General features: G+C 42.5%; 1 protein-coding gene across 2 annotated transcripts in view; it reads left to right on the forward strand.

Moving 5' to 3' along the window:
* Window positions 1-15,108, forward strand: part of Zmpste24 (zinc metallopeptidase STE24) — a 38,995-nt gene extending 23,887 nt beyond the window's left edge. The window contains exons 8-10 of one of the 2 annotated variants that reach the window (XM_005083827.4): window positions 4,664-4,768; window positions 8,582-8,725; window positions 13,244-15,108. In XM_005083827.4, coding sequence (XP_005083884.1) covers window positions 4,664-4,768; window positions 8,582-8,725; window positions 13,244-13,468 — 474 coding nt within the window. In that variant the 3' untranslated portion in view covers window positions 13,469-15,108. The remainder of the gene's footprint in view (window positions 1-4,663; window positions 4,769-8,581; window positions 8,726-13,243) is intronic. The other variant, XM_040756731.1, reaches the window with a different exon arrangement.
* Window positions 15,109-15,884: the final 776 nt, after the last annotated feature.

Below are 15,884 nucleotides of genomic sequence, written 5' to 3' on the forward strand. Positions count from 1 at the left end.
ACCAAAACATCCCCAGATACTATTAGATATTCTTGAGTGGGAGTGGAGTAGAGTCAGAATGGAGTAGAGTCTCTCATGATTGGGAAATGTTGGAGTAAAGTGCTCACCTTTTAGAGTTGTGAGATGAAATGAAAAAACACCCATGAAATCTCTTGTGCTTTCCTTTTAAGTTATGGAAAATAATGGTTGTTGTTTGAGCATTTGTTTTGAGTTTTAAAGGAATGCTCTAATAGGTACCTGTTCCTGTTTTGAATATGTAATGAGACAATTTCTGTGAGGTTAAACAGTATGGTGGAAGGACTGATGCCTTTGGATTTCTAGAGGATTTATTTTCAATTACATGTTTGAGTGTGTGGGTGGGTAAGTGCATGTGAGTGCAGGTGTCAGTGGAGGCCAGAAAAGGTGTGTCTGGATTTCCGAAGGGGAGTTAGAGGCCATTGTGAACCAAACCCAGATTCTCTGGAAGAGCAGGAAGTACTCTTAACTCCTAAGCCTTCTGTGGTTTTTGTTTATTAGATTTATTTGTATGTGTGTGTGTGTTTGTACTTATGCTTGTGCCTGCAAGTATGAATGTGCCCCATGTGCATGCATGGTGCCTGTGGATTACAGAAGAGGGTATCAGATATCCTGGAACTGGGGTTTGGATGATTTTGAGGCACCAGGTTGGTATTGGGAATTAAACCTGAGCCCTCTGCAAGGGCAACAAATGTTCTTAACTGTTGAGCTATGTCTCCACACTTTATCCCCCCTTTTAAGATAGAGTCTTATGCAGCTGGGAAGATGTCCCAGTGGGTAAGAGCATTTGTTCTACAAACTTGAGGACCTGAATTTGAATCCCTAGCACCTATGTAAACAGCCAGGCATGTAGGTATAGAGATATAGAGACAGGAAGACCCTAAGCACTCACTGGCAGCCAAAACTGCACTTCCAGTTCAGTGAGAGACCCTGTCTCAAGGCAAAGGTACACACACACACACACACACACACACACACACCCCACAGAAGACCATGGCTTGCTGTGTGTTGCCCATACTAGCCTGGAACTTACTATGTATACAGCTTAAGCTGGCTTCAAATTTGGGACCTTCCTGCTTCAGGCTTTTGAGTGTTGAGAATATAGGTATGAGCTACCACACCTGGCTTTTAATATTTACTTTAAGTGGAATTACCTTGCCAACTAGGATATTAAATAAAAACCACTTTGGTTTAACCACCCGAGACAAAGGAGATCAAAGCTGAGACAAGGACTTTAGATCATTTCATAGAAAGGAAAGCGAAGGGGAGAAAGGATGACTCAGTAAGAGTTAGTCCTGCAGGTTCAGCAGGGAGCCTGCCTAAGGGTGTCCAGTGCAGGGCATTATGACACTGTAGTTAATTTACATACTAGCAAGTGATTTTAGGGGATGTAACAATGTAAGTAGAATGCAGTTTTATTTGACTATAAACACAGTTGGTAGCTGGAGTAGCTCAGAAATAGAATACTTTGCCTAGCATGTCATGGGCCTGCATTCAGTCCTCAGCAGTACAAAATACAAATGTTCAAGTACCCCTTTGAAGTATGATGAGTTGGGCTTGCTGCCTTTTGCTGGCTTCTTAAAGAACCTGCTTTTATTTCATCAACTACAGTGTTTATATATATAAATTAGATGCCATGGTACCTTAGACCTCATCCCACCCTAATAAATCTGTGAGTAGAGGTGACAAGGAGTCTATAGTTTTGAGACATGCTAAGGTATATGAGATATATTTTGAATAGCTGAAGTAGTGTGGCTTTTTAAAATTTGAGATTCGGATAGCTGGGCGATGGTGGTGCACGTCTGTAATCCCAGTACTCAGGAGGCAGAGGCAGGCAGATCTCTGTAAATTTGAGGCCAGCCTGGTTGCAAGTTTCAGGACAGCCAGGGCTGTTACACAGAGAAACCCTGTCTCAAAAAAAAAAAAAAAAAAAAAAAAAAGCAAACAAAAAGCCTTTGAGGTTTGGGGTTTTGTTATTTTGTTGAGGTTGATGTATCCCAAGCTGGCCTCAACTCTTGATCCTCAGCCTCAGTCTCCGAGTCTCTCTTGACTGTACCCATCTTAAAACTGACATATTACTGCAGATTCTAATAGACAGGGAGGTTTCTGAGAAGAAGATATGTGAATGAGGCAGAATTTTGGGGGGATGGGCTTATCAGATTGAACCGGTTTTTTTGTTTTGAGACAGGATCTCTTGTAGCTAGGCTGACTTTGAACTTTCTATGTAGCTGGGGATGACCTTGAACCTGGTCCTTTCTTCCACCTCTCAAGTGCTGGGATTATATTGTCCCCCAACTCCCCCAAGACATTTTGATTTCTCGACTTCCTTTTCTTTCTCTCTGAAGTAAAGATATTCCACTTGTTGCCAGTGCAGTGTTGTTAAGGATCAAATGAGATTAGGTATGAGTTTTATGAAAAGGAGCGTGCTACATATATGGTGTGGTATTTGTCTGTGTTCTTTTATGTGACGTTAGTGTGGAAGGAAAGAAAATCCAGTTCTTTCTAACATTTCACTGCAAGTCATTGATCCCCCTTTTGGTGGCAAGTTATCCTTGTTTCGTCTTTCATTCCACGCTGATGTGGCTTTGAGTGTGATTCCCATGCTGTGTGACATACTGTCCCCCAGCCCCATGCTAGGAAGTGAATCAAGGTGAACTGACATGATCAAGACACATTCTCAGCCTACCCCTTGTTACTCTATCATGTCTTTGCCTTTTGCCTTTTTTTTTTTTCTCGAGACAGGGTCTCTACATAGTCCTGGCTGTCCTGGAACTCACTGTGTAGACCATGCTGGCCTTGGAATTCAGAGATCCCCCTGCCTTTGCTTCCCTAGTGCTGGGATTTAAGGGGTGTGCCACTACTGCCCAACTCTGTTTCCTTATTTGTATAAAGCATGCTTATTTGTATATTTGTATTCTCAATCTGATAAATCCCATTGTACAAATTCTTATGACACTAATGCTGGTCTTTATTTCTCACTTGTTGTGACTTGTTTTCTAAGTACTTGGAGATTCTTACCATAAGTTGTCACTGATTTAAAAAAACAAAACTATAATGTATATAAGTGTTTTACCTGCATGCCTATATATGTACCACATGCATGCCCTGGTGCCTGAGGGTGCCAGAAGACGGCATCAGTTTCTCTGCAACTAGAATTACAGACAGTTGTGAGCTACTATGGGGGTGCTAGAAATTGGACCCCACTACCCTAGAAGAGCAGCCATCTCTCCAGCACATTGTACTGACCTTAATCTTGAAGAACCTTGAGGTTTTTATAGAGTACAGGCCTGGTGAAGATTTGCATTGGTCTGTCCTGGTAGACACACACACACACACACACACACAGCTGCTCCTTTTTGTTTCAGGGATCATGTTACTTGGATGTTAGGTTTCTTTTTTTTTTTTTAACCCAAGTTAGGTTGTTGTATGTGCGTGGTGTGTAGGGTGTGTGTATTCGTGTGCCTTGTCATACATGTGGCGGTGAAAGAGGAGTTGATTCTTTCCCACCATGTGAGTCCTGAGGACCAGGTTCAGGTCATCAGTTTGGTAGCAGGCACCTTTGTTGAGCCAACTTTTCGTTATTGGTTTTGGTTTATGTTTGTTGGCACAAGCACCTTTGTCCACTGAGACATTTCTCTGGTCTCCTGGGTTTTATTCTAACCTGCTTACTCTTTCTCTCCAGCCCCAGAGTTTGCTGTTGTCCTCCATGTCCTTTGAAAGTTCAGCAGAGCACTCAGCTGCCCCTCTGTATGCTCCCCTGCTGCCTTGTGACTCAGCGCCGTCTGCTTAATTTGCTGCTGTTTGTCCTTCCGCTTTCCTCCCCAACATGCCCATCCGCTTTCTTGACCCCACATTGCTGTTTTCACCCTTCCTATTTCTCCTATGCTCCTTGCATTATAATTTGAATCCATTTATTTTATTTTGGTAGTGCTGGGGATTAGAACCAGGGCCCATGCATATTAAGCAGCAGGCTTTGAATGTCCCTAGCCCCTGAAGATCTATTTTAAACAGCTGTTACTGGTATATTTTCGAGTCTTTCTTGAGATGTGCATATTTGTAGACACTCAAAAAATAGGAAGAATGTCAAGTGGTCCAGTCATTATAGTCTGTCATATATAGTTGCTGCGCCTGACACTGTTGTCTTCCTGCCAGTGTTCCTGGTGACTGTGCATAACTGTCTGTTACATACAGTTGCTGTGCCTGACACTGTGCTGTCTTCCCGTCAGTGTTCCTGATGACTGTGTGCATGACTGTTACTTGATCATGCTTATCACAAGGAGTTTCCATGTCAGAACAAACTTGAGGATGAAATTTCTAGTGGGTTTAGGATGTGGCTGTCAAAGGGTTTCATTATGACTTGTTTAACTCTTTACCATATTGATAAAGACTTATGTTTTTTTCCAGTTTTTTTTTCCTAATCTAAGTTAGTCTAGGGTATTGAACTTAGTGAAGTTGGAGCCTGTCTTGTTTATAGTTCTGTCTTTGGGGGGGGGGGGGGTGTAGTGAATTCTGTGTTAAGCAAAAAGTTCTATACTGAAGTCTGTTGTTTTTGTTAGAGTCCTTGAAAGGATGTTACTGGATCAAGGCTAAAGATATAAACAAATTAAAGGTTATTAATAGGTTATTCTCTCTTTTTTCTTTGATTCAGAATAAGAAACAAGGATGTAAAAATGAGGAGGTGCTGGCTGTACTTGGCCATGAACTGGGACACTGGAAGTTGGGACACACAATAAAAAATATCATTATTAGTCAGGTAAGTTTGGAATGACAATTGCATTTTGTTTTGTTTTCTTTGAGTTAGGGTTTCCTGAAGTCCAGACTTGCCTGGAACTCATTATGTAGCCAAAGATGACCTTGAACTCCTGATCCTCCTGCCTTCACCTCCCGTATTCTAGGATTACAGCTGTGCATCAGCATTCTGGCTCGGTTATAAAGGAATAGTTAGAATGGCAGGAAAAATGAGCGTAGTGACCCCCACCTGTAATTAGGTGCTTAGGACACCCAGACAGAAAGATCTCAGTTTGTGAGGCTGCCAAGAGGATTAGCAGTTAAAGGTACTTGCTGCCAAGCCAAGTTTAACCCCAGGACTCACATGGTGAAAGGAGAGAACCAGCTCCCTCAAGTTGTCCTCTGGCCTCCACACTTGCAGTGTAGCATGTGTTATTGTACACACGCATGTAATAAACAAATTGATGAAATTTTTAGAAGCTAACAGCTATTCTGAGCTATATAGCCGCTTTCAGGCCAAACTGAGCTACATAGTGAGGCTTGGTCTTAAAAAGAAAAGCTAAGTAAGTAAATAAAAGTATAACAGGCCTGTGACATATATTAATGGGGAAAACATTCATTAGGCCAGGAGTGATGGCACAGGCTTGTAATCCTACCATTCAGGAACCTGAGGCAGGAGGACCTCAATTTTGAGGTCAAGTTGCCTGACTTCTCTTTGTGGTTCTGAGTTTACATGGAACCTGAGGCAATACCTTAATTTCTCTCTGCCTCCATTTCTTCATTGAAGAGTATAGCATAGGACTAGTTAGGAATTAAATGGATAGTACTGGTAGAGTTTGGAGTGTACTTGGAGCATAGAGGGAGCATGTTGAGTACATGTTAGTATTTATTGCTGTCACCATCATTTCTATCACTTCCAGAGTTGCTCAGATACATGAGCTGTGAAAACCAAGAAGGAGCAAAATTAAATAAGATGTACATTAAAATGCTTTTTCAAGGCTGGTGAGATGGTTCAGTGTGTAAAGGTACTTGCCAGCAAGTGGCAATGTTAGGTTGATTCCTGGAACCCACCTGGTGGAAGGAGAGAATAACCCTGCAGGTTGTCCTGACTTCCACATGCTTGCCATGACATACATGCTGCACAAAAACTCATACACATTATACAAAAATAAATTATAAATACAAAAAGATGCTATCTTTCTACTTGTAAAAGGTTTTAAAAGAATCACTGGATCTATTTTTATGATTCTTTATCATATAGAGGCATGTGTGTCTGCATATGAGTATGTGTACTTGAGTGCAGAGCCCACAGAGGCCAGAGGCATAGGATCACCTAGAGCCGAGTTAAAATGACCATAAGTCATGTGATGTTGGTGCTAGAACTGAACTCAGGTCCTTTGCAAGAGCAGCAAGTGCTCTTAACTGGTGAGCCGTCTCTCTATCCCCCTTTATTTTTTATGAGGGCATCTTGGCACCCTACTTTCATCTGGTGCCAGAATAGCATGTTATTTGTATATGTTATAAGTGAAATTATGAGATTAAAGGTATATGTGTTTGCCAGGCAGTAGTAGCACATGCCTTTGGGAGGCAGAGGTAGGTGGATTTCTTTTTTCTTTTCTTTTTTTTTAAAGATTTATTTATTTATTTTATGTATATGAGTACTCTATCTGCATATACAACTTTATGTGAGAAAGGGGCACCAGATCTCATTATAGATGGTTGTGAGCCACCATGTGGTTGCTGGGAATTGAACTCAGAACCTCTAGGAAGAGCAACCAGTGATCTTAACCTCTGAGCCATCTCTCCAGATAGGCAGATTTCTGATCTGAGTTCTAGGTCAGCCTGGTCTACAAACTGAGTTTCAGGACAGCCAGAGCTGTTACACAGAGAAATCCTGTCTTGAAAAACAAAAACAAACAAACAAACAAATTATTTTAACTTTAGTCTCAGTTTATAGGAGACTGAGGCAGGATTATTAGTGTGAGGCCAACATGGACTATATATATAGCCAAACCCTGTGTCTTAGTCAGACCCCGTGTCTTAGGGTTTCTATTGCTATGATAAAATGCCATGACCAAAAGCAACTTGGGAAGGAACGGATTAATTTCATCTTAAAATTCTCAGGTCACACTCTATCACTGAAGGACGTCAGGGCAGGAAACTGAAGCAGAAGTCACCTGGGAACTCCACTTACTGGCCTGCTTTCTTATACCACCCAGGACTACCTACCCTGGGATGGGGTAGCACCACCCACAATTCAGTCCCTCCTATATCAATCAACAATCAAGAAAATGCCCTACAGATTTGCTCCCAGGCCATCTAGTAGGGACAATTTTTCATGTGAGGTTCTTCTTCTCAGATATGCCAATTTTGTATCAGGTTGGCAAAGACCAACTGGCACACCCTGCCTCTGATGAAGCAATGCCAAACCAAAGCTAACCCAAAGCCTTTCCTCTCATTTCAGAGTAGTTATATAGTCACTGAAAACTGTAGAAAGCAATTCCAGTACACTCCTCCTCAGGGTGTTGCTTGCTCCTCTAAACCAGTAGTTCTTAACCTGTGGATCACAACCCCTGTGGGAAGACTTGTGAGCCCAGTTTTCCTGTGCCATAGGTCTTAGTTGAAACTTAGCTCCTTAACTTGAAGCTGTGCTGTACAAACACACACAACACATAAGGCTTAAATAAATCCAAATCTAAGTGTTTGATCTATAAGGAAAATCACTGCCCCTTCTATAAAAGGATCAGCCCTACCACAAGGCAGTGGCCTGGTCCCTGAGGACACACTGGGTACCTAGTAGGAGCCAGGTGCCTCTTCTGACAGAGGGTCTATGTTATTTACTCATACACTGTCTGTCACCTTGGCCACTAGTCATAAACACCTTTATCAAGTCCTAGAGTAGCTGTGGAAGCAGGCTAGCCTCACTCTAGTGTGTTCTGAGGCCTCTGATCATCCAAGCAAACCAATAATTGTCCACTGTCAGCAAATTAGTATATATTTTCATCTCCATAGCCAGTTAGACATACTATTTAACATTCTCTTCATCAAGAGTATTTGTCACCAAGCTGTGGTGGCGCACGCCTTAACACTTGAACTGGGGAGGCAGAGGCGGGTGACTCTCTGAATGTAAGGCCAGTCTGGTTTGCAGAGGAAGTTCCAGGATAGCCAGAGCTACCCAGAGAAACCTTGTCTCAAAAACAAACAAACAAACAAGCAAAAAAACCCAAAAAGTTTATCTGTGCCAGTGCCTTCCAGGACCATCCCTACATGACACCAAATGCTGCGGCACTATGCTTTGAGCTGGTGCCAGCGTAGCTTGTGTCTCAGGTAGGGTTTCTAATACCATAACACCATGACCAAAATCAACTTGTGGAAGAAAGGGTTTATTTCATCTTACAACCCTCAGGTCACACTCTGTCTCTGAGGGTGTCATGGAAGGAACCTGGAAACAGGAACTGAAATAGAGGCCATAGAACAGCGGTTCTCAACCTGTGGGGCATACCCCCTTTGGGGGTTGCATATCAGATAGCCTGCATATCAGATATTTATATTACAACTCATATCAGTAGCAAAATTACAGTTATGATGTAGCAGTGAAATAATTTTATAGTTGGGGAACCACCATAATATGAGGAACTGTATTAAAGGATCGCAGCATTAGAAATGTTGAGAACCACTGCCGTAGAGGAACACTGCTTACTGGCTTGCTCAGCCTGCTTAGATTCTTACAACCCAGGACCACCTGCCCAGGTGAGATGGGCACTCTCCCATCAATCACTGATTGAGACTGGCCTGCTTAGCATCATAGTAACCTGCAGTGTTATATCCTCTTTCCTAGATAAATTCTTTCCTGTGTTTCTTCTTGTTTGCTGTGTTAATTGGTCAAAAGGTGCTTTTTGCTGCCTTTGGTTTTTATGACAGCCAACCTACTCTGATTGGACTCTTGATCATCTTTCAGTTTGTCTTCTCACCTTACAATGAGGTAATGTGTGCTTTCTGAAATTACCAAATCTATGTTTTTGCCTGTTTCAAATGTGAATTCTTTAGAGTAATGTGAAAAGAAATCAACAAAACCATAGAACCTTCTAGTTCCTCACTGTATAGTATAAAAAGTATACTGACTGGACAGTATTAAAGCAGCAGAGAAATCTGAGTCTGAATAGTTAAGTGCCCAGAATACTGTTAGTGGTAAAAGTAGAGAACTGGAACTTAGCAATAAAACCTTGATGTGTGTACCCCAGAGCTCCAGTAGCTGAGGTCACCTGCTAGACTGCCATGTCCTAGCCATGTGTTCACCAATGTAGGTGTGACAATCTGTGTGTGAGAGGACCACACACGTAATAACTGAGAAGGTGACAGCTAGACTAGAGGGAGCTGTGTAACAGTGCTCCTCTGATTGTTCTCAGTAACTTTAGGGTTCCCGTCAGGACCCCTAACAAAAAGAGGGTATTTGACAAGTAAGGTTAGAGACCACTCATGAGCAGATTCTGCACAGACTGTATTTCAGAAAATAATCTCATGGCAAAATCTCAAGGTGTTTGGTGAGGCTTCCAGATGGTGCCAAGAAATAATATCAGTGATCTTGAGGAACCTCCATTCATCCTTGAGACAGGTTCAAGAGTAAAGGTTATCAGACTGACTAGGTGAATACTATTTCTTCATTAGGAAAGCATGTGGGGTGGAGGCGAGATGGGGATGGGGTGTGCCATGAAAGGAGAATGGAGAGAAGTAGCTGTAAAGTGTCCACACAGGCTATGTAAATCTTTCAAGAACATGTATTTATTATTTCCAAGTTATAGACATTAAGCTATCGTTTTTGTTTTTAAGATTTATTTGTATTATTTTTAACTTTGTATGATGTTTGTGGCACATGCATGTGAATGCAGATGCCAGAGTTGGTGGCTGCTTCTGGAGTGTGAGCCACCTGACATTGTGGCTGGGAATCCAGCCTGAGTCCCCTGGGAGATCAGGACATGCTGTTAAATGCTGGGCCATCTCTCTCGTCCCTAGGCATTAAACCTTTTGACTTTTGATGAATGTGTTTATAAAAATGCTTTATGAGGTTTTCTGCTTAAGCATGCTACACAATGGTTTTGTCATAGCTTAGATGGGTACATAATAAACATCCCAGAGCACCCTGCTTTTTAAAGTTTTGCTTACTTAACTTGTGTTTTTTTTTTCTTCCCCCATTGGGCTGATAATATTACTGTGGTTTCCCTGTTTAGTTTTCTCTAACCTGCTGCTTTTGCCTAGGAAGTCAGGTAACTCAGCTCAGCAGGGAGGAGGGCTCTCCAGCTGAGGCAGGGGGTTGGCAGCTAAGGGGGTCCCGGCAGTTGTCATACAGGGACTGAACCCCACAAAGAGATAAATAAGAGTGAAAACCTGGTGCAGATTGACTTCATCAACCTGGATCAGACTTTAGGGAGTCTAATAATAGGCTGTTTATTCCCAGTGTATTTAAGCCCAGTATAATTTGAAACAAAAAGTCTTCTGGTGCAATACAATCCCTAGTGCACAAAGAAGCGTAAGGTAATTACATAGAGATTCAACTCAGGGTACATGTCATTCCCTCCAAGAAGATGGGATCTAGAGATAGGATACCTGTACTAGCTTAAGGGCCTAAGGGTCTGTCCTGGTCTCAGTCATACAAATAGCAGAGTCCATTTGGGCTGATAGCCATCTCTGGTCCTAGTTGTGGGAGCTGCGGGGAGGTTCTGCCTATCAGGGTCATTTAGATCACCAGCCACCTCAGATCTTGGTTGTAAGAGCTTAATATGGCCTGGCCCAGCAGATAACACAGACCACCAGGTGGTTTATCATCATGTCATCCTCAGCTTTCTGATGGAAGGACAGGTTTTTCATCTTTCCCATTGGAAAGACAATCCTATGTACGTAACATTCCTGGCTTCTCTGGAGATCTTTGGGCACAGGGACCTTTGTGCTATGTTCCCAACAGGCAGCAATGATGCTGATGTTGGACTACTCAGGGGATTTTTGTTTTGTTTTGTTTTGTCTCCTTGCTTAATAGTTGAATTCACTTCAAAAATCGCCCAAATAAATACTAGGTATTGGAGTGGTTTGCAATGTGATTAGTCCTCAGAGGTACTAACATCAGGTTAAAAGCATTGAGTTGCCCAGGAGATGCATTCCAGAGGCCCTGGGTGTTTAGCCTGGACTTTATAGATGCAGTATCAGCATTTAAGGGGCTTAAAATAGGAGAGATACTTCCCTAGGATTGCCCTTTCAAAAAAAAGAAAAGAAAGAAAAATAGGAGGGCTAGCTCAGTGGTTACAAGTTCATGTAGCTCTTCCAGAACACCCAGAGTTCAGTTCCTAGAGCTCACATGAGGAACTGCCCGTAACTCCAGCTCGCAGACACGGTGCATCCAGCGCCTCAGGCACCTGTACTCATACACCCCATGCCCCCCCCCACATACAGCATAGGATTAAAAGTGAAATAAATCTTTTTAATCCCAGCACGCAGGAGGCAGAGGCAGAGGCAGGTGGATCTCTATGAATTCAGGGTCAGCCTGGTCTACAGATTGAGTTCCAAGATAGCCAGAGCTACACAGAGAAATCCTGCCAAAAAAAAAAAAAAAAAAGAATTAGAAACCTACAACAAAACAGGTGGTTATTCTGGGCCTCACAAGTGCTAGGCGGGCGAGTGCTGAGATAAGGTTCCGAGAGCCAGCGAATGAAGGTTGGAGAAGGGGTTGCCTCTCCCCTTTCCTTCTTTCCCTCCTCGAGACAGCCACAGACTCCTGCCTGAGTCTCCTGAGTAGCTAGAGTGACAGCGACATAGCACCACGTCTGACTCAGATAGCCAAACCAAAATGTACATTCAAGATTTGAAAGACATTTCATGCAGAATTGGATGGTAACAGAGACTCGTGCACTTTATTAGGAAACTCATATTTGCTAGTGGCAGAGAAAGCGGGGGGGGGGGGAGAGAATGTATGAATGTATGTGTGTTGTATATATAAGTACGCTTGCCCATGTGGAGACCAGAGTTTAACTTCCTCTGTTGCTCTCTCCAAGGCCAGACTTTGACACCAGGAATCTTCCTGAACCTGGTTGCCTAGAAAGCCCCTGAGTTCCCCACTCCCTAGCACTGGGGCTGCTGATGTACACTTGGCTTGTCCATGAGTGCTGGCCATGAATTCAAACTTGGGTCCTCAGGCTTGCAAAGCAAGTACTTTACCACAGAGCTATCTCCCAGCCCCCAAAAGATAGAAATATATGTCATGCCATTCAATCTACTATGCTTGTGTATGCAAAGACTTCAGCTTTTCAGGTTAGGGTTTCTCTGTGTAGCCCTGGCTGTCCTGGACTCACTCTGTTGACCAGGCTGGCCCTCAACTCAGATATCCACCTGCCTCTGCCTCCTGAGTGCTGTTATGAAGACTTTTTAATCTCTCAGGGTTTATATTTTTCCATGAAAAATTTCCCTCTCATATGGTCTTTAGAAATTGTGAACTTACCCTGGAGATATTGCCATAGCCACTTAGAAAGCATTCAGTTTTGAGTGTGAAGCCAGCTACAGAAAGAGACCATGTCAAGCCGGGCATTGGTGGCGCATGCCTTTAATCCCAGCACTGTTTCATGCAGATCTCTGAGTTCGAAGCCAGCCTGGTCTACAGAGCAAGTTCCAGGACAGCCTCCAAAACAATACAGAGAAACCCTGTTTGGAAAAACCAAAAAAAGAAAAAAATAGAGAGAAAGAGACCATGTCAATGACAAAACAAGATTTAAAACAGTCATATATTTTAGAATAATCTTAGTGAAGACTTATTAAAGATAAATAAATGATCAAGAATATTAAAAATGACCCTGTGGGGTTGGAGGGATGGCTTAGTGGTTAAGAGCACTGGCTGCCCTTGCAGAGGACCTGGGTTCAATTCCCAGCACCCACATGATGACTCATAACCACTCCAGTTCAAAGGGGTCTTGAAGTCCTCTTCTGACCTCTTTGGACACCAGGTAAAACACAAGCACAAAGTAAGTAAACATTTGAAAAAGAAACCTCCAAATGTGGTGGTAGATTCCTGTGGTGCTAGTATTTGGGATGTGGGGACAGAAGATGAGTTTGAGGTCAGCCTGACTTATGTGAGACCCTGTCTCAAATAAATAAACAAACAAATAAAAAGAGGCAGAAGTGAACAGAGAACTGACTCTGGAATGCTGGGCTGAATTCACCTCCTGATCTGTACAATAGCAGGGAGAAGTTCCTAAAGAATGTGAAGCCTTTGGCACCTGACACTTTCCCAGAAGCTCCTTTTTAATAAGGATATATACCCATTTCTGGTCTGTTTGTTTGAGGTGGGGGAAACTCAGTTTGACTTGCCGCTCCTCACCCCCCCACCCCCCCCCACCCCGCCAATTCCCAAGGTTTGGCTCACCTTTCTCATGTCTTGACCAGCCTTCTTCCACAGCCTGGTTCATGAAGACTTAGGTGACAATGTAGGTGCAGGTGGCTTAAACCCTTTTCTTTTCTTGCACAGGTTTTGTCTTTTTGCCTGACAGTCCTGAGCCGCAGATTTGAGTTTCAGGCCGATGCTTTTGCCAAGAAACTTGGGATGTCTAAAGACTTATACTCTGCTTTGATCAAGCTAAACAAGGATAACCTGGGATTCCCAGTTTCTGACTGGTTGTTTTCAACGTGGCACTATTCACACCCTCCGCTACTAGAGAGGCTTCAGGCCTTGAAAGACACAAAACAAGACTGAGCCACTCGGTGACTGGACACACTTCTGGTTATTTCTGTCCTGGCAGCATGTTCCAGCTCTTGATGTTTTTAATTTTTTTAAGAAAAATGATTAAGTACATAAAAGTCCAGATTTAAATACATTTACTATCTCATTTCAAAAACAATTGTAATAATCCATTTCTTAAAATACTAGATAGAAATTTGAGGCTTAATATTTTTAAAGCATAGTCTTATGTAACATCTGGTTTACCATCAATTTGTAAAATTACTTAAGGCAATGCACAGCTCGTTTTATTTCCTCACTGTGGAATCTGCATATAGGGTATTCGGGCTGTGTGTTTAAAGGAGGAAACACCACCTCCAGGTAGTTTCTGCGAGACAAAAACAGAAAGAGTGGCCCCAATCATTGTGCTTGTACGTACATCGAGTTCGTTTTTACCTTCATGCTATTATGATTTAACTTGGCCAATCAGTGTTTTCAATAAGAAAGAAAAGTACAAATTAGTGAGGCTAATGCTACTGAAATGGATGTTGTTAGCTTACACTGTACTGTTGAAGTCACAAAGCTTTCTGTTCCTTTCTTGCCACACAGCAATCAGGAATCCTCTCCCTTCTTCTTCCCGCCTCCCTCCTTCCCTCTCTTCCTTCTTTTTTTGAGATAATGTCTCACTCTAGCCCTTGTTGGCCCCAAGTTTATTCTTTAGCCTAGGATGGCCTAGAATCCTTACCAGGCCTCCGTCCTCTGTCTTCTGAATGCTGGGATTGCAGCTGTGAGCCACCACACCCAGCTCAGGAATTAACAGTGTTTGAAATTAGAAATCTTTTAAGAAAGTCTTAATCTTAAACCAGGTTTGGTAGCGCTTACTTTTAATCCCAGTACTTGAGACAAAGGCAGGTGGATCTGTGAGCTGAGGCCCACCAGGGTTGCATAGTGAGACCCTGTCTGAACGAAAGGAAAAGAAAGTCAGTTTCAGGTCTTGCCTTCCCTCCCACCTGGCCTTATTAGAGGTAAACTAGCCTTTTCTCCTTCATTTTTCCCCCAGCAATTGATGGTACATCTGTTCCCTTAGCAGAAGCTGCCATGTTGTACACATTCCTGATGCTGCATGTGGCAGAGTATGAGAAAAAGAGAGATGACATCTGAAAAGATGCAGAGGTGGAACATTCATGATTATCTTATTACAGGGCAAAGAACACTTTATCTGTCTTCAAGGACAGAGTCTCTGCTTTCATTTTTGTAATGTTTTTATTCATAAGTCATAATTAGACCAGATTATATTTTTTAAATTATAAGTCTTGGCAGGCAGGTAGATATTTCCTTTCAGAAACAGCCTCATGAAAGATTTCCAGTGGTAAAAGGTGTGTGCTTGATAGCTTCAAATGCCTGTCCATGTCTTGGACACTCACTCCACGGTGTGATGACTACACTATGTGTGAGTGGCGCCTTCACACAGACCATAATAGCCTCAGAGCTCTAGTTCATCACTGCATTCTGTATTTCCTACAGCTAAGCAGAGCAGCCCATGGTTTCTCTCCAGCATCCTTCCCTATGACTTCATGCTTAGATAATGCCTTTCCTTCCTTCTGTGCCTTTAAATACACATTTCAGTTCTGCAAAAGTGAGACATTAAAAATTGCCAATGCAGATTTATGTCCTGATGCTGGGTTTTGTGTTGTGATTTGTGTGTCATGTCACCTACATGTATTGATCACCTACAGGAACAGTGCTATCCGTGGATCTTGTGAACATCCCAGAGTCTGTGTGACACCAGTGCTCATGGCTGCCTCCCGTTCCTTTCCAGTACATAGATGACCAGTTCTTGCTGACATTCCTTCAGAAACAGCCTTGGAATTACCCCATCTCCGTTGTTGTAAGCTCAGATTGTCTTGGCCTTGGTTTTTATTATTCCAGCCTTTTGGATCCTCTGTATCACCCAGATTAATTAGGAAATACCCATGTGTATTCTAAAGCTCAAGAAACCAGGATTGCCTATACCAGTGAACAGATAACTGCCCTGTCTGGGTCAGAGCCCACCTTTAATCCTCAATTATGGCTAACAGTGAGTAAGATACACTAGTCCCTTCTTCCTGTAGTTTTTCTTTCTGACCATTACAGAAATACAAATAACATTTGTCACATTGTTAAAGAGAAACTTTCTTGGATAAGGTCTCCTGTATCCCAGGTTGGTCTCAAACTTACCTTGTAGTTGAGGATGGCCTTGAACTTGATCTTCTTGACTCTACCTCCTGAGTGCTGGAATTACAGGTGCCATTACATGGTGTCCAGCATGTGCCACCATGTTTATGTGATGCAGGAGATTAAACCCAGAGTCAAAACATATCAGTTGTCATAACTTTTATTAGTTACTGTTACTCTCTCACTATGACTAATTTAGAAGCTAAACTTTATTATAGGTATGTATGTTGTAATTTTT

The sequence above is a fragment of the Mesocricetus auratus genome, unplaced genomic scaffold, assembly GCF_017639785.1.
Source record: "Mesocricetus auratus isolate SY011 unplaced genomic scaffold, BCM_Maur_2.0 Super-Scaffold_100014, whole genome shotgun sequence".
Classification (NCBI taxonomy): domain Eukaryota; kingdom Metazoa; phylum Chordata; class Mammalia; order Rodentia; family Cricetidae; genus Mesocricetus; species Mesocricetus auratus.